This window comes from Humulus lupulus, chromosome X (genome assembly GCF_963169125.1).
Source record: "Humulus lupulus chromosome X, drHumLupu1.1, whole genome shotgun sequence".
Taxonomy (NCBI): domain Eukaryota; kingdom Viridiplantae; phylum Streptophyta; class Magnoliopsida; order Rosales; family Cannabaceae; genus Humulus; species Humulus lupulus.
Window position 1 is genome coordinate 27,935,758 of NC_084802.1, and position 20,511 is coordinate 27,956,268.

The 20,511-nt window shown below is 39.3% G+C and overlaps 1 protein-coding gene across 1 annotated transcript; it reads right to left on the minus strand.

Moving 5' to 3' along the window:
- Positions 1–19,053: 19,053 nt before the first annotated feature.
- LOC133805661 (uncharacterized) lies at positions 19,054–19,626 on the minus strand. Its single transcript, XM_062243830.1, has one exon. It carries the CDS (start codon positions 19,624–19,626, stop codon positions 19,054–19,056), a length of 573 nt encoding a protein of 190 aa, XP_062099814.1.
- Between the last annotated feature and the right edge of the window lie 885 nt (positions 19,627–20,511).

The window sequence follows — 20,511 nt, forward strand, 5'->3', positions numbered from 1 at the left end:
TGATGCTGGTAATGTGTTGATAATGTTTGGGGGATTTAATTCTGGTTGTGTGTGACGCCCCACATCACTATGGCTGCTTTCTGGAATGACGACTGGCCCTACAAACCAAGACAAGTCTTTCCAGCGTGCTTTGTCCTCACTCGCACACTTCTTGGGAAAACTTCCCAGGAGGTCACCCATCCCTAGATTACTCCAAGCCAAGCACGCTTAACCATGGAGTTCTCAAGTGATGGGCTACCGTAAAGAAGATGCACCTTCCTAATATAGGTAGTACCCATCAATCCATTTAAGCCATCTTCAACTGTGTAGTCCCATACCTACACAATCTTAGAATCATCACACTTAACCTTCCCCAGGCGGTGTGGGATTGCACAACTTACCCGGTCTTTCCCCCTACGGATCACAGGATTCTGATTGTCACAATCACCCCCCCTTACGGGCCCGACGTCCCCGTCGGCCACACTTCCGATTGGGTCAAGGTTCTTATACCAAGTTGTAACGCCCTGGCCACCCCATAACAGTTACGGTGAGCGGTGGACCGGAAATTTGACTCACTACCTGAGTCCTTTGGTAAAAAACGTGCTCTAAGTGTAATTAACAGGTTAAGGCATAAAACCAATAAAAAGGAAATGGAGATTTTTATTACAAACTGCTTTGCAGAGCTAAACAAAACATTTACAAGTGGTTCTCAGTACAAAATGGTCATTACTGTTTTAAATTTACAATCCCGCCGACCTAAGCGGCAAAAATAGGGTAAACCCCCTAGTTCCTCTGAGAACTCCTTGGTCGTGGTGGTCAAGCGGCCGCATATGTACACGTCACCACATCAGCTCTCCACTCAAGGCTAGGTGAGCTTTTCTTTCCCTTTACCTGCACCACATAGCACCCATGAGCCAAAGCCCAGCAAGAAAACATAATACTTTTCATAAACATTATCAAATGATTATCATTATAATCATACTAAGCATAAAGCTTTCAAGCAAATGAGTGATCATCACATGATTCAAGAGGGAGAGTGGCTGCTAGGTAAGACACTAGCCTCCAAGTGCTTATTTCATTCATCGACCCTCTAGGTCGGTCAGGAATTAATGCTCTTTGAGCCATTCAATACTAATGGTCGATTAGATCTAATCTCCGTTGGTTTGCGTGAACCACGCTAAGACCATTCTGACTGATCAGTCAGCGCTAAGTGACCAGTGTCCAGTATCACTGCCGAACTTGACTAATCAGTCACAGCTTCACAGCTGGTACTAACACCTTTGCCAATTCTGGGTGACCAGTGTCCAGTATCACTGCCGAACTTGACTAATCAGTCACAGCTTCACAGCTGATACTAACACCTTTGCCAATTCTGACCAACGAGTCAGTGCAACGTGACCAGTGCCAAGTACCACTGCCGAACCTGACTAGTCAGTCACAGCTTCACAGTTGATACTAGCACCTTTGCCAAACCTGACTAATTAGTCAATGCTATGCACAAGTGAACAGCATATGCTAAGCATTCTATGTTCAATCCATGTCCATATAACACAATCAACATGCCTTACAAACATCCATGCATGTCACACTTGGGGTGCAGTTTTCTTACCTCGGGTCCGAGCTAGAACGAATAAAAGAGTGACCCTGAAACGATCGACCTTTTGGTCCTTTAGCCGTTACCTGGTCATAACCAAATTATGGGATTCCATCTCTGGCACTAAATCAATCACCATTCCAATCTTCTTTTAATAAAAAGAAGGCCTGACAGACCACTTGGGAACACATTCAGAACTCACAGACTAGTCCAGTCTGTCCCGATCTCACTAACACAATCTAAGTGGTATCCACCACACTGGCTAAGAGTTTCATGCACCTCCCTGCACAAACTCCAGCCCTCACATCCGGTATCATAAACATATCAAATCCATACACAGTGCCAATTGTCACAAGACTTTCCGCTCACAAGCTCAAGAATTACGACACTTTCCTTATCATTCAAGACTGCTCTTTAATTACTTAACCAACCCAAACCCTGGATCAAACCAAAGCCTGTCGTAACCAGCTTTATCAGAATCCCCGATGAGTCCTTGCCATAACTCAACTTATCTCTTAGGTTGCCAATACCGTGCTACTTTTTCCATCACAACATAACCATGCGATCAATATACACCATCTATATACCCTTCTCTATATACATACCAACAAAAGAATAACATGGCGCCAAAGCCAAACAGCATAATTCAAAACTCTGAGCTAGAAAACTGACCTGTCATCCCCGAGAAACTAGTCTCTGTCTCTGACTGCCTTGGAATAAACACTCGAATTGGAATCGAGCTGCCTATCCCCCTTTGCTCATCCTTTAACACGGGGCACCTCTTCACAATATGCCCAACCATACCACATGCTAAACATGCCTTTGCTCGGCATTTTCCCAAGTGACGTCTCTTGCACCGCGTGCATATTGGACGAGTTTTCCAGCTTTCTTTCTTATTTGTTCCAATAAGTGGAGATACCACTATCTGGGCTCCATGCTCTCCAGCACTCTGCTGCCCAACTACTATACTCTCAACAACAAGAGCCTTCTCTACCACCTGAGCGTAGGTAGAGACTTCACGCACTGGGGCAACTCTAATGCCCTGAGCTATGCTAGGATTCAACCCTTAAATAAATCTTTCCTTCCGAGCCACATCCGTGGGTACCATGTCTAAGGAAAACTTGGCCAACTCATCAAATTTAGTAACATACCCAGTCACTGACACATTACCCTGAACAAGATTCAGAAACTCATTCACCTTGGCAGTCTTAGCCACATCATAATAATACTTCTCATTGAACAGCTGCCTGAATTCTTTCCAATCCATCATAGCTATATCTCGTGTCTGGGACACTACCTCCCACCATGTCCGGGCATCATCCCACAGTACACATGTAGCACAGATCACCCTATCGTGACCTACCAGTCCCATACTATCAAGAATGGAACTGATCATGCCCATCCATTGCTCAGCTCTGAATGGATCTAGACCTCCCTCGAAGATTGGAGGATAAAACTTCAGGAATCTTCCACAGAGAAATTCCCATCTACTCTCAACCCTAGGTTGAGCTGAAACTGATGCCACCTCTGGCACAGCAAAGGAAAATGTACTACCCAACAGACTCTGTTGTTGCCTCAGATACCTGATCTCTTCCTCCTGCCTCTGCAATCTTAATTGCAAGTCTATAAGCGTCTGCTGAACATTCAAGGATGCAGACGAAGAACTGATACCCTGGCTGTAACTCCCAACCCCTGTATAACTATCACCAAGCCTCATAACCTGCCTTGAGTATAAACCTGCTGATTAAATCTGCAGTCAATAACTTGACCCATTAGTCACAATAACCATATCAAGGGCTTTTCCCACGGGATAAATCTTACCACACCACAATCATAAACCACTTGCAGTGCTACAAACATGCCCATGGCATTCATACATACTCATAATTCCTGCTCTTCCAATACTCAAACCATGCCTCCAACCCCAGCATGCAAATAACACAATTATATATATATATATTCACAGAGCAGGTAACCATATGATCATAGTCATATATACATATATATTCACGGAGCATATAATCATATAGTCAAGAGTCAGGCTCTATCAGAATCTCATGCTCCCTAATACAATGTACAGGTAAAGCATTCACATTTTATTCAAACAGCTATGCACATAGCTACAAAAATAGTTACCATTCCTTGAGTGAAGCTTTCTTCAGTGATGAGTGTACATGCCCAGCTTGTCTTCAGGAACCATAAACCTTGGCTCGCTCTGATACCAAGTTGTAACGCCCCAACTCCTGGGACCGTTACGGTGTGCCTTGTACACAGTGCTAAACTCGCTAACCGAGTCATTTGGCCAAAATCGTGAACTATGTATGATTAACGGTTTAAGGATTAAAAACTTTGGTTAAGATGTAACGTTTCACTAGAATGTTTAATATATACATTGGGATCCCGAAAATATAATTTCAGAGTCTATTACAGAAAATATTTACAACAGGCCATTCTAACTAATAAATCACATCCCATTACCCTTTAATTCTCGGTAATGCTCTAATCATCAAAATGACCCCGAGACTCACCCCGAGCCCCGAACTAAATCCCATTATGACTAGACCGAAAACTTGCATCTCATGATCGTCTCATGTCGAAAAGCTCGAACCAATCCACATATAATGTGGTAAAATTATAATTCACCCATATGCATAAAATTACACAATCACGCCCCCAGCGGCCAAATTACCAAAATGCCCTTGCATTTAAAATATGAGCCCATATGCATGCATTCACCATCATATAATAATATAATTCACATAAACATGCATATAATCATTAAATATCATAATAAATCAATTATGGCCCTCCCGGCCTCCTAATCAAGGTCCTAGACCGTATTAGGAAATTTGGAGCATTACATTGTGGGTATCATTTGGGATGGTTTTTGGTGAGGTTTGGCTGAGGAAAACAGGGGAAAATCTGGGTTCGAAGGGTCGCGCTGCGACTCATGTGAACTCAAGGCCCAGGAGGGGTTTTTATTTTAGAGGCGTGCCACGAATCTCAGGGTCAAGTTGCAACCCGTGTCTTGAATTTTAGAAAGGGAACTTTCTATTTTTGGAGGCACGCCGCAACCCTCAGGGTCAAGTCGCGGCCCGCCTGGTCAACTTTGGCCAGGATATGTTTTGAGTGACGGGATGTAACGTCCTGCTAATCCAGTACTGTTACACTGTATACTTTAAATAGTGTCAGACTTGCTAATTAAGTCATTTGGTTATAAATGTGTAACTAAGATTAACGTCAAGGGTTAATGTTAAAAATTTTGGTCAAGGAACTGTTGACTTTCATATAAAAAAAAAAGTTTCATACGTACATGGGATCCCCAAAATATTACAAACAAGTGTTTGAAATGGTGTATATACGTCAAAAGTTACAACCGACCGACCTAAGCAGCAAAATTAGGGCTACAACCCTAGTTCCTCTGAGATATCCTTGGTCGTGGTGGACGAGTAGCCGCATATGTACACGCTGTCACCGAAGCTCTCCAACTCATGGAAGGTCAAGCTTTCCTTTTCCCTTACCTACACCACATAGCACCTGTGAGCCAAGGCTCAACAAGAAAACATAAACATGTGCATGAACAGAAAATACAGATTTCCAAATACTTATCTAGCATGCCCAGCAATAATAACCTACTCATACAGGCCTACAATTACAAATAAATGGTCATTAGACCATTCGGGGGTAGCTGCACTGAATAGTTGACCATAGAGTCAACCCAATGGCCCTATGCTCTAGCTATGTGACCATAGAGTCACCTGGGGCCCTCGTCGTTAGCTCTGGGTAACTAGCCATAGAGCTAGCCAAACACTTTTGTTTTCCAACGACCATTGCGTTGGCCAACATAATAGTACGTTGCTGATTTAGGCCTAAGCCTTTCGACCAATGCGCAAACCATCCTTGACTAATAAGTCAAGCCCTAAACTAGGTATTCAGATATAGATATATATATATATAAGCATACTTCAGACAATACAAGTATACATACATATTAATCACATAACATCATCAAGTAATCGCAAACATAGTAATAACCATGCTCCTTAACGGGGCCAAGCCCTAGCTACTCAAACCATGCGAACAGTCATGTAACACTTAATCAGGTACATAATATTCAAGTATGTTTAATCAAAAAGTGAAACGATAACTTAAACATGTTCATTCTCAGGGGCCCAAGCCCTATTCATAATTATAGTCAACAATTGGGTCAAGCCCTAGGATCGTCTCGTGCCAAATAACCAAAATAAATCCACATAATAATGTGGACTCTCACATATATGTACATATATACAATTATGCCCATAACATGCCAAATTACGAAAATTACCCTTATAATAAGAAATGGGCCCACATGCATATTTAGTACCCCTAAACATGCATAACTAGTTATATTATCATATAACTCACATAATCACATAATCATACACAAATATATCATATAAACATATAGTTCCATATATTTCCATCCTAACCCCCTAATCAAGGTCCTAAGCCTTATTAGGTAATTTGGGACGTTACACAGGAACTCAAACCTAAGGGCTCGGGATCGATCCTACTATCTGGTTTAGTAGAATTCAAGGTCTTGGAGGCTAGGACTCGGTCTGGAAGCCTTTATTCACTCGATATTGATGAATATCATTTATTTGGTTATGACTAGGGTACCGCTAGGGCTCAGAAAAGGATCGTGCTCGAGGGACGTTCTTATATTACGTTACACTTAGACCTGAGGTAAGAAACTGCACCCAGTATGTGATACATGTGATTATGGCTTGGCCCAGATTGTTAAACAGGGATATGAATAGTGCTCGGGCTCCTAAGAATGTGCATGATTATGATTATTCCTATGATTGAATGATTTTGCATGCTGAATGCTCTATATCTGGATATTTGTTATATAATGAATGTATGTCTCCATTATCTGATTGAGAAAGGCTTAACTTATGAGTTAAGGACAGTAATAGCGTTGAGCGCTGGTCAAAAAGCATTGACTTATGAGTCAAGGACGGCAATAGCGTTGAGCGCTAGTCGAAAGCATTGACTTATAAGTCAAGGGCAACAATACCCTGTTGAGTGTTGGTCGATATGGTTAGGCCTAATTAGGAGTGCATCATACACTTGCCCGACCCAATGGTCGTGGAAAATTAAGCTCCAGGTATGCTGGGCCAGCTCCAAGGCTGGTTATACAGATGATAGGGCAATGGGCCCCAAGGTGACTTATTAGTCCCATATCCTAGGGTTAGGCCCTAGTATGATTTATTAATCATGTATTTTGGGCAACGATCCCCGATATGATTCAATTAATCATTTAATTAGGGCATCTGGCCCCATATGACGTTGTAGTCATTTATATGAATGGTATGCATGCATGAGTAGGGTTATTACTACTAGGCATACTTATTATGATTTGGTAATGTGTTATTTACTGCTTATGAGCATGTTTAAGTTTTCTTGTTGGGCCTTGGCTCACGAGTGCTATGTGTTGAAGGTAAGGGGAAAGGGAAGCTGGACCAGCCATGAGTTGGAAAGCTTCGGTGATGACGTGTACATATGCGGTCGCTTAACCACCACGACTAAGATTGTTCAAAGGAACTAGGGCTAAGCCCTATTTTTTCCACTTAGGTTGGCGGGTTGTAACTTTTGAATTGTAATTACCCTTTTGGAATTGTAAACAACTTCGTAAACGTTTATTATGGGATCCCATGTACAACTTAATGTTTTAACGAAATAACTATTCCTTTTAACTGAAATTTTTAACCCTAAACTGTTAATAACGTTTAGTTACACATTTATGGACAAATGACTCGATTAGCGAGCCTAGCACTATTTAAAATACATAGTGTAACGATCTTGGCTAACCAGGGTGTTACAGCTAATACAGCTGGTAATTTAACAGAAACTAAAAAAAGATGGAAAAGAATATTAAAATTGAAAGAGTGTTGCGAAAATTATAGCAATTAAAATACGCAAGTATACGTAGCCGCACAAGTAATATAATGTAAAGTGAGATCATCTCCACAGGGAATTTAAACTAAATTATTGTAAAATCAACTAAAAACAATTCAGAAAGACAATAACCAATTCAAGGGAATAATGGGTAAATGAATCTGGAATTAAAAGTATATATGAAGAATTAATTAAACTAAAATAATGGAACCAAGAGAAATCAAGTCTGTGAGGAAATTCTATGTGAACACGTGATCTGGGTGGTTAATCCCCCTATAATTTCTTTCCAGTTGTTATAGCATAAGTTCAGCAATGGCTCAGCAATTACATCCAGAGTTAACAGATTTCAAAAACGCCCAGTAAGTCTTTTCCAAAACCCACTGTATAATGCTTACAACCCTCTCAACACACTCCTGTATTAAACCAGATTGCAAACAATCTATTAAGCATCAAATCTTGTGTTATACAAGGCAGCAATATATCCCTATTTCACCACTAAAATTTACCTACAAATAGGCAAGTTTCTTGCATCAATTAAATGGGTTCAGCTAGCTTAAGTTTTTCCAAACTTAGATCTAGCTCAGTAATTATTAATTATGGCCAGTAAATAACAATCAATAGCAGTAGTCACACTTAATTGAACAAGGATACAATTACTTTAACCATGCATCAAAACATTAATTCATATTGTAGGGTTCATAACCACCCAAACCTCTAAGGATTAGTTCATGTTTAATAATAGAAATACAAAACCAGTAGCCATTAGCAAATCCATGGAGTTTGTTCACAAATTAGATGGAGAGAAAATACAATACACAATTAAAAGAAAGAAGGAAAGAGTAGAATGAGTTGATGAGCTGAAATCCTCCTTGGCGTCAGCCGTGGTCCTCTTCCCTTTTTGGTATTTTCTCTCTGTTTTCCTTCCTCCTTTTCTCTGTACTTATTTTCTCTCTTAAAATGGTGATCTCCCCTTTTCAGAAAATTCATTGGGTCTCCTTATGTTGTGGCTGCCCCCTCCTTTTTAGGGTACTTTGCTTTACCCTAATAGGAAAGTCAATTCCCACCTTGTCCTCAAAGTGCCACATCACTCAGATGACTTAAGTTATTAAAATTCTAGCCACATAGGCACTGATTTCACTCATTAAGTCTAGCTGTCTTCTAGCCACGTCACTTGCCCGATCCCTTGAATTGCTGTGTGGTGATGTTACAGCATTAAAGTAGCAACACGCCCCTTTCAGAATTCGTTTTTCCCCTTGCTTCCAGCAGTTCCCTTTCACATATTTTGTAAGCTTCCTTTCCTGATTAATACAACACAATAATTTACATAAAAACACTGAAAAATATTACAATACAAACCTAACTCTTACCCAGACTCACTACCTAGAATAACACACTAAAACTGACAAAATTACATGAAATAAGAACTCATTACTCTTTTTAATTTTGAAAAGCAAGTTCAAAGATTATAAAAATAACTCTAAATCCTAGAGTTATCAAAGAGCATGGCATGCATTCAAGTTTTGTTGAGAATGGAAAAAAGATTAAAGAATAGCAGTGGTTATTCTTGAGAGATTTAAAGAATTGTATTTATAGATGCTGTTGTATCCTATTCTTAAACGGCTATTAATTTTTTTTCCCTATTTAGTTCATACTTTTCTCATAGTTTTTTTTATTAATTAATATGCTAATATCTTTTCCAACGACCATTTCTTTTTTTTTTTTTATCTTTAGGTACAACGTTTTTTTTTTTTTTTGAGAAAAAATACAACGACTATTTATCTTCATAATTAAATGGAATTTGAAAAAAAAAAAGAGCCATTATTTGCATGTTAGCAAGTGGTTCCCACTATTTTAAAAAAAAAAAAATAGAAGACAAAGGTTGATTTCATATTCCAAATTAGTTGTGCTTGAATGATAGATGTTGTTATGCTTTTGCCTCAACGTATGTGGATTTTTTTTAATTTACCTAATTTTTTTTTTTATAAAAACGCAATTAATAAGAGTTTGAACTAAAACGAAATAAAATCTAAAAGTAATAGAATTTGCGTTGACATGGTATGGTTGCTAAGATTTAGAAAAGGTAGAGCTGAGTTTTGTTAAGTTTACATACAGGGAAGAACTAAAGAGGATGTGAACATAAGTTATTGTGATTCTTATTACACTACTGATCTCTTGGAGGATAATAAGCTATAGTTTTTGTAACGTCCCAAATTTCCTAATAATGCTTAGGGCCTTGATTAGGGGGGCAAGAGTGCCATAATTGATTTAATATGTGATTATGTGATTATATGCATGATTATGTGAGTTATATTATTATATAATGATATTTGCATGCATGTGGGCCCACTTCTTATAAGAAGGTCATTTTTGTAATTTTGGCCGTTAAGGGCGTATTTGTATATTTATGTGCATGTATGTGACATATGGGTGAGACCACATTATTATGTGGATATGTTTAAGCTATTCAACATGAGACGATCCTAGGATGCAAGTTAGCGATTTGGTCATAACAAAATTAATTATCGGGCTCAGGGTGAGTCTAGGGGTAAATTGATGGTTAGTACATTGCCAAGAATGAGCGGGTAAAGGGATATGATTTAATAATTATTTGAGGATATTGAGAATAATGGGAATTGGAGGACGTTAATTATGATTAACGGGATAGGTGGGAAATGGCAAATTTGCCCTTGCTTAGCTTTGAAGGATTAATTTGGCCCTAGGGGCATTTTGGTCATTAAGACCATTAGATAAACTCAGCCAAGGAAGGGTGTGGAATAAGTTGGGCAAAAAAAAAATAGAGGTTTCTCTTTCTCTCTCTCGATTACTTTTATCTTTCTCTCGGTTGGGATTTTGAGGTAGAAGAAGAGAATTGAAGCTTAAGGATTTGAGGTTTGAGGGCTTAGAAGTGTGTTCAGCAATTAAAAGGGTTCAATCCATATCTAAGGTAAGGGTTCTAAGTTTAAATCTCTGGTTTTACTCTATTTTTAAGGTTATCCTTTTAGCTTTAGAGTTTGACTGTGTAATTGGGTGTTTGGGGTGATGTTTTAAGTGTTGTAGAGCTTGGGTTTTGCTATTAAACTAGTGATAATGTTGTGGTGATGATTGATTGTGATATTAGGATTTGTTTGAAGAGTTTTGGTTGAGGTTTAGATTGAGAAAAAAGCAGGGGAGCTGGGTTCGCGGGGTCAAGTTGCAACCGTGTTCATGCAAGTTGCGACTTAAGTGAACCCAGGGCCTTCACTAGGCTCTATCTAGCAGGAACGCTGCGACCCTCAAGGGCAAGTTGCGGCCCACCCTTGGAGCCCAGACAGGGGGCTCTCTGTCTTGGGGGCACACCGCGACCCTTGGGGGCAGGTCGCAGCCCGTCTGTTCTCTTTGTGCCAGGTTGGGTTTTAGTCAGTTTTGAGATCAGATTTTCGAATCTCAAGGCTCAAGATTGAATCTACTAACCATTTTAGTAGGATTCGAGGTCGTGGGAGCTGGGTTTTAGTCCATGAATCTTTTATTACTCATTTTATTGATGGAATTTCCTATTTGGCTATGATTAGGTGACCGTTAAAGACCTAAGGACAGGATCGTTCTCAAGGTTCGTTCTTTATTTATTTTACGCTCGAACTTGAGGTAAGAAAACTGCACCTAGTATGTGATACATGTGGTTATGGCATGGCATGAATGTTGAATATGGAATTGATCAGAGCTTGAGTCTTTGTAATTATGCATGATTATGATTATGCTTGTGAATATTGATTAAGCATGCTGAATGCCTTAAATCTGGATATTTATGATTTATGTCTGTTCGCATTACCTCATTGAGGAAGCACTGACTTATTAGTTAAGAAATGGCAATGGTGTTTAGTACTGGTCGGGAAGCTCAGACTTATTAGTCATGATCGACAATAATACTGAGCGTTGGTCGTATCGAATTGACTTATGAGTCAAAAGCAGCATTAGCGTTCTAACTGCATGCCAAAATTATTAGATCTAATCAACATGAGCATTGAATGATTGATCGACCTATTGGTCAACGAAGACTAAAGCGCTTGGCTAGCCTAAGGCTAGTTACTCAGAGCCAGAGCTAAAAGACTCAGGTGACAGAAATGTCACATGGATTAGGGCACAGGACCCCAGAGAGACTTATTAGTCATCTATTTAGGGCGCAGGACCCCAGAGAGACTTATTAGTCATCTATTTAGGGCGCAGTTCGCCAGAGAGACTTATTAGTCATCTATTCAGGGCGCAGGACCCCAGAGAGACTTATTAGTCATCTACTCAGGGCGCAGGACTCCATAAACATTTATTTGTACTTGCCTGCATGCATGATTAGGGTTATTACTGCTAGGCATGCTTATTATGATTTGGTGACATGTCATTGTTTTCTTATTAGCATGCTTGAGTTTTCTTGCTAAGCTTCGGCTCATGGATGCTATGTGGTGCAGGTAAAGGTAAAAGAAAGCTGGACCATCCTTGAGTTGGAGAGCTTAGGTAACGATGTGTACATATGCGGCTGCTCGACCACCACGGTCGAGGGTTTAAAGAGGAACTAGGGTTAAATCCTATTTTGCCGCTTAGGTCGGCTGGTTGTAACTCTTTTATTGTAATTAACCTTAAAAATGTATTTTGGGATCCCAATGTATACAGTAAACGTTTTAGTGAAATGTTGTATCTTTGACCAAATTTTTTAACCCTAAACCGTTAATCACATTTAGTTACACGATTATGGCCAAATGACTCGGTTAGGGAGTTTAACACTATTTAAAATACACAGTGTAACAGTCCATGGGTAGGAGGACTGTAACGACTCAAAATCGCTAATAAGGCTTAAGGGCCTTGATTAGTGTGCCAGGAGGGCATTAATGGAATAATTGTGATTTAAATGAGTAATTATATGTTTAGTAATGTTTATATGATAGTTGATGATATTATGTGATAATATGAAATAAATATGTGATATATGTGAGAACCACATTATTATGTGGGTAGGTTCGCAGAGTTCGACTCGAGACGATCCTAAGGTCAGATAGAGGGAAAAGTCACACCGGGACTTAAGATATGACTTTTGATAAGTCGGGGGTATTTTTTTAGATAGCGTGTAGCGATTTGGACTATCGGGACATGAAAATAAATATATGGAGATATATTCGAGGTTAGGATGTCTAGGCGGGAATATTGGGGGATTTTACCATTTTGGCCTCGGGGACGGTTCCGGCACCCCGAGCCTCGGGATTAACTTAACGAGCAAGATAGACATAAGGAAGCCTTTAGAAAATACAAACCGACTAAAAACTTTTATCTCAGCTCTCTCTCACTCTCAAGGGGAAACAAAGGGAAGGAAAGCACAGAAAACTTAAGGGAATCAAGCTGGAATTTTTGAGGATTGAGGTGGGGATTTGGAGGCTTAGCTCAAAGATTAATCAAGAACTGAGTCAGCGTTAAGGTAAGCAATATAATCTTCTTCTCTGTGGTTAGAATTCCGGGTTTTGGTTAAGTGTTGAAGCAAACATGGTTTTGATGTCTTAAGGCAGAATTGATGAGGAAAATTGGAGACTTAGCTTGGCTTTGGCTTGGTGAAGTGGTTCAACAGAAGAGGTAAGTTTCAACTCATGGTTTAGAGGTTTTAAATTGGATTTGAATGGCTGGTTTGAGTGTCTACAGCTCTTGGGTTTCAAAAATTTAAAAGAGAAGATTAGTGTGTTTTAGGTTGTGTTTCCTGTGGAATTATGTTGTTTAAGTCATGTTAAAGGAGTTGGGATTAATTGGTTATGAGTTGGGGAGTTTTGGGATGGTTTAAGGTGAGGTTTCAAGCTTAGAAATGGTGGGTTTTCTGGGCACGAAGGGGAGGGCCGCGGCTCTGTTCTAGAGCGCTGCAGCCCTAGGATGAAAAGGGCCAAGGAGGCTCGGCCATGGGAGGGTGCCGCGGCGCCCAAGGCAAGGGCCATGGCGCGTGTGTTGTTCAGCGTGGGCTTGGTTCTGTTTTGAGGCTAGGGCCATGGCTAAGCCTCAAGGGCCGCAGCCCTTGGTTGCACACATGAGTTTTTGAGGGTTTTAGGCACGGGAAAGTGGTCTAGTGTGCTCAGGATTGGTTTCACCACCGTGCTTGGTGGAATTTGGGTTCCCGGGAGTTAGTTTTGTAACCGGAAACCTATATTTGAGAATTAATGAAACCCTATACTTTGGTTGTGACTAGGTGATAAAGGCTTAGGCTCGGGAACGGATCGTGCTTGAGGGGCGTGTAGGATCTTAAAATTTAAATCTAGATGCATGCTTCCTATTATTTTTCCAAACACATAATAGAAACATAGAATAACACGACATACATATGAACATTAGATTCGTAAATTAACATAAATACAATGATGTAGAAACTTACGAATACGCAGCGGAACTGGAACAACTCATTCCTTCAATCTCTCTAACTCTTGATTCCTTTCTGTAGCAGAGTATTATCAAGAGATTGAACTAGATCAGCAACACAGTCTTCCTCACCAAGCCTTTGATCAATCTAGAACTAGTGTGGGCTGGTTCTCAACACATGAGAAAGAGATCTAGAAAAGAAGAAGAGAAAGTGGCTAAGAAAGGATTAGAGTGTCTAGGTTTTCACTTACCAATGAATTAACTGATACTGACTTCTGAAAAACCCTAGATATCATATTCCTTATATAGACAACTTAATGGGCTTTATTTAAATTTAAATTTAAATTTAAATTTTGAATTAATTAAACTAATAAACAAAAAGATAAAAGCCTTGGGCTCCCACAAATGGACTTGGGCCCAATACTTTTATTTTGAATTTAAATCCCAATTGGGCCTAAATTCAAAACCTTTTATTTATTTATTTATTTTAATTAATTAACTAAATCCTTATTCAAATTAACTAATTATAATTTGAAACTTGATTTAATTTTTATTTATTTATATTGACACCAATTTATCAATATTAATAAATTTACCCAAAGATTCTCTTTTATTCTCTAAATCTCATATCTCTATAAATTTTCCAAAATTGACCTAGTCAACTTTAAAAAAAATCCTAATTGATAATTAAATCAATTAATTGAGACATTCTAGATGATTTACTCAAAGGTGATGCGGGGACCATGGATCCATGAAATCAAGCTCCAATAAGTTACCGTGAATTTATTTACGAATAATTTCACTACCTTATTAATTCCTCGTGACTCCACTATAGACTTGGAATTGAACTCTTGAATTCATAGAACGTATTTTCCAAAGCACAAATACGTTATCCATTGTTATAACCATTACAGTTAGTCAATCCTCTATCAATGACTTACTAACAAGCTGGGTGAAAATTACCGTTTTACCCCTCATCAGTATTTTATCCTTAACTCCCACTAAGTTCCTTATAAATGATATTTCCGTGAACTTAATCACAGAAATGAGATCTCAATCATTTAACCTTTTGAACAAAGCAATTAAGGAAATCATCTTTTCACTTCTCATACAGAAGTTATAGATTTCATATCTATGAATAATACTCCCACTCAATTTCATTACTAAATCTCCAAGATGTAAGTATGGGCTAGACCGTAGGGTAAGCTGGTAACGAACAAGTCAAAAGATTTAAATAATATAATTAGCAGAATATTATCACTCAGAATTAAGATCGACTTAACCTATGGTCAACGTTGTGATATTGATTAGATTCGATAACAACGATACTTATTTATCAATCAATAATCAATATCGGTCCTAGTCCGATGTAACCAAATACATCCGATCATATCTACTTGGTCAATGCCTTGGACAAGACATCACACTCCTAATGTGTAAGTAGATCATATCGTAGATTTCCTAATCAGTGAAAATCCAATGCACTGATCTAATCTAGGACTTGTTCTTTTGAACATATAATTACAACTATAATCCACTGTGACCTAGTCACCATAATTGTAACTATCCATATGTTCAGGATTTTATGAATGTTTGTATTAATCGAATAAACATGTAATAAAACAAGCGAACAATGCAATTGAATAAACAAAACGATTTCTACTTCTTTTATTGATAATAATAACGTGTTACATAAGAAAAATGGTTTTATTAAGGGCATAAAACCCAACAAACTCCCACTTGCCCTTTTAAAACAAATGAGACATGTTTTTCAAACCCATTCCCTCTACATGCTTCACGAAAACACTCTCAGCCAAAGTCTTGGTAAAAGGATCTGCCAGATTGTCTTCCGATGCTATCTTCATCACCTTGACTTCACCCCTGGACACATATTCCCTAATGATGTGGTATTTCCTCTCTATATGCTTTCCTATTTTATGACTTCGAGGTTCTTTCGAATTTGCTATAGCCCCATTATTGTCACAGTACAATATGAGTGGTTTATCCATTCCTGGAATAACACCGAGATCCGTGTAGAACTTCTTCAGCCAGACTATTTCCTTAGCTGCTTCAGACGCAGCTATGTACTCAGCCTCCATGGTGGAATCTGAAATGGCAGACTGCTTAACGCTTCTCCAAATCACAGCTCCACCCCCAAGAGTAAACACCATTCCAGAAGTAGACTTCCTGTCATCGACATCCGTCTGAAAATCAGAATCAGTGTAGCCTATCGGGTCTAATGATCCTCCCGAATAGACCAGCATATAATCCTTTGTTCTTCGTAGATACTTCAGTATGTGCTTGACCGCTGCCCAATGTTGTCTACCAGGATTTGACTGGTACCTGCTTACAACTCCCACTGCATAGCAGATGTCTGGTCTAGTGCATAACATAGCATACATAAGACTTCCAACTGCAGATGCATAGGGAATCTGTTTCATCTCTTCTTCCTCTTGAGGAGTCTGTGGAGACTGCTTCTTAGAAAGATAAACTCCATGTCGGGATGGCAACAGTCCCTTCTTCGAGTTTTTCATAGAGAAACGTTCAAGTACCTTATCTATGTACGCTGCTTGAGATAGCGCCAACATCTTGTTCTTCCTATCCCGAATGATCTGGATGCCGAGAACGTAACTAGCTTCACCCAAATCTTTCATCTGAAATTTGGTCCCGAGCCAGTTCTTTATGTCTGATAATTTCTTGACATTGTTTCCAATGAGTAAAATATCATCTACATAAAGTACCAAGAACACTTTCACATCATTTTCCCTTAGTTGGTAAACACAGGGTTCATCGACGTTCTGCTCAAAACCATAGGTCTTAATTATTTCATTAAACCTTAAGTTCCAGGAGCGCGAAGCTTGTTTAAGACCATAAATGGACCTATTGAGCTTGCATACTTTCTTTTCCTGTCCAGCTACTACAAATCCTTCTGGTTGATCCATATAAATGGTCTCATCAAGAAAGCCATTGAGAAATGCTGTCTTGACGTCCATTTCCCAAATCTCATAATTAAGAGCTGCAGCTATGGATAAAAGTATGCGAATGGATTTTAACATGGCCACTGGAGAGAAAGTTTCCTCATAGTCAACTCCCTCTCTTTGGGTATAACCCTTTGCCACAAGTCGAGCTTTATATGTCTCAACATTTCCATCAGCTCCTCTTTTCTTCTTGTAGATCCACTTGCATCCAATGGGCCTAAAATCCATCGGCGCTTCTACAAGATCCCAGACGGAATTGGAGTGCATGGACTCCATTTCCTGGTTCATGGCTTCGACCCACAAATCCTTTTCAGAACTAACCATTGCCTGTTTAAAGGACAATGGATCATCATCACGAGTGTCAGTTACTACCATATTGGTTTCACCATCCATCCCGTAGCGTTCCGGGTTCCGAGAAACCCTCCCACTACGACGAGGCACCGTAACTGTCTGACTTGGACCAGCTGTCTGTTCTTCTTCAACGTTCTTGTTGATTTGCATTGGTATGGGTTGAACATTTCCTGCTGATTGCATTTCTTCCAACAATATTTTACTCCGAGGTTTGAAGTTTTTCATGTAGTCGTTTTCTAGAAAAGTAGTGTTTGTTGAAACAAACACTTTCTTGTCTACTGGACTATAAAACAGACCACCCCGAGTACCTTTAGGATAGCCTACAAACAAGCAAACCTCAGTTCGCGATTCTAGCTTTCCTTCCTTTTTCCTCAGGACATGAGCAGGACACCCCCAAATTCTATAATGACGTAGACTAGGTTCACGTCCATTCCATAGTTCTAGAGGCGTTTTGGAGATAGCCTTAGACGGTACAACATTTAAAATGTCATTAGCGGTCTAAATGGCATACCCCCAGAAAGACGGTGATAGAGTTGAATAACTAATCATTGACCTCACCATTTCTAACAACGTTCGGTTCCGACGCTCAGCAACACCATTTTGTTGCGGAGTTCCTGGGGTAGTGAGTTGAGACAGAATTCCACATTCAGTAAGATGATCTTGGAACTGATTATCCAAATATTCTCCACCCCTATCAGATCTCAAGATCTTTAAAGTTTTACCTAACTGGTTTTGGGCCATTGCTAAAAATTCTTTAAACTTGTCAAAAGTTTCAGATTTTCTTTGCATTAGGTAAAGACATGAATATCGAGAATAATCGTCAATGAAAGTGACGAAATATTCATTACCACCTCTTGCCTGAACATTAATCGGTCCACAGACGTCAGTATGAACGAGCCCTAGGGGTACTTTGGCCCTTTCTCCTTTTGCAGAGAATGGACGCTTGGTCATTTTACCTTCCAGACAAGATTCGCAGACAGGTAAGTCACCCATTGTGAGTTCCTTCAAAGGCCCAGCCTTTGTAAGTCTTTTAATCCTATCATAGTTAATATGACCAAGGCGAAGATGCCAAAGGTATGTCATGTGATCATTATCGATCTTTTGTCGTTTGGCGGTCCTAGGATTAGCTACCTTAAATAATTTATTGTTAAGCGCGAGTGATTCATTAGGTCGCAAAATATACAAGCCATTTTCCATACATCCAACACACAATTCACATCCATTAAATGAAATAGATATATTAAAACTTGTGAAAGTAACAGCAAATCGTTGTTGATGTAATAAAGAAACTGAAACTAAATTCCTACTAAAGTTTGGAATAAAATAAACATCATCCAACAACATAAATTTATTTCCAAAATTTAAACGGGCTTGTCCTTTCGCTTTGACCTCCACGAATTCACCATTTCCAACTCTAAGTTTTAACTCGCCCTCCTTCACCGTTTTCCAGTTGCTAAGTAGCTGCAAAGAAATACACACATGATTAGTGGATCCTGAATCAACTATCCAAACAGAAGAATCATCCTCTAAAACACATGCATCCAAGACTAATAAATTATTATTACCTTGGGTTCCAGTTGCCTTGAGGGCGGGGCAATTACGCTTCCAATGCCCCTCCTCCTTGCAATGGAAACATTGTCCTTTAGCCTTCTTGCTAGTTGGCTTTGCTCCAACAGGCTTTTCAGTTGTCGGTGCCTTTCCAGCTGCTTGCTTCTTAGCTTTCTTTTTGTCCTTCCTTGCCTTTCTCTTCTTGCTCTTCGAGGAAGAGGCTAGGTTAGCCTCACCCTGAGCATCCCCGGTAGTAGCAGCCTTCTTCTCAGGTCCTTTACTCGGTCCACCATTTATTCCTTCATACATCTAGAGCTCATTCAATAACTGAGTCATTCCATAGTCCAACTTGTTAAGAAAATAGTTCGTGGTGAACGTAAGGAAACTAGGTGCAAGGCTGTTGAGAATGATTCCAACTTGAGTCTTCTCATCTACTGTTGCTCCATGCAACTCAGCTTCTTGGAAGTAGTTCGTCATCTTAATAAAATGATCACGAACATGTTGCCCAGGTGCCATCCTACAGTTCACATACTTCTTGGTAGCCTCGAAACTAGCTTGCGCTGACTTGTGTCCAAACATTTCTTGGAGTTGCTCCATGATGTCGTAAGCAGTTTCGATATCTTCCATCTTAGTCCTTAGCGTTTTTGACATGCTGGCGAGCATGTAGGCCTTGGCCTTGTTGTTGGTAGTAGTCCAACGATCATACTTCTCCCTCACTGCCTTCGAGGCATTCTCTCCAGGAAAGTCAGGTTCAGCTTCAGTCATCACGAATTTTGAGTTGTCGCCGATCAACACTATGTTGATATTAGATTTCCATTTCATGAAGTTCTCGCCGGTTAACAACTCCTTGGACAGAAGAGAGATAATGGGGTTGGAGGCCATAGAGCTACAATTATCAATAAAGGAGAAATCAATGCATTGTTCGACAAACATTCATTCATACAAGTTTCAGAAATAGCATAACATATAAACAATGTTTGAAGATAAGTAAATACTAAAAAACTTATCTTTCTATTTCTTAGGTTTTTCAACTAGCCATGAACCTATGTGTCCCGGTAGGCGAGAGTCACAAATATTCACTTAGTCAAATAGAGAAACAACTCAATTAATAAAACGTCCCAGACTTTTATTAATAACCTATCCATTCGATCAAAGTAACGAAAACACATGTGTCCCGGTAGGCGAGAGTCACAAATATTTCTTACTTTATGAGTTTGACCCACGATTTTGATTATTATAGACTTAATTCCTATAGTCACCGTAGGGATGAGTCTATAGAAGGTCCATCTATAACCATCTATCCTAAGAAATTTAACCATGTTAAGAGTCTAGTGAACACCTTCCGTAGGGAGACGAAATCAAAGCGCCATTAGGCCCCACTAAACCCTAACCTCGTTAAATCAACGGTGGAGATCGAATTCAAAATTTAAAAACTCATTATTTAATTTTTCTCGATTTAGTATTTTATTCTTTTGAAAATTACCAACTTAGGTTTGCCAAATTATTAAAACAATCAATAAACCATAGTTTATAATTTTCCCATTAATTCTAAAATTACCCATTGAAAATTAATCCAACAATTAGAATTAATTTGTTTCTAATCAATTATTAGGTCCAACTAAAAGGAATAACCTAATACAATTAAGTCCAACTTAGGTAAATGAGCCTTAACAATTCGAGCTTGCATGGAGGAGAGCTGGGTTCAGTATGTCGGACCCACTACTAAGGCTCCCTAACTTCCACACAAAGCCCAAAAAGACAGGAATT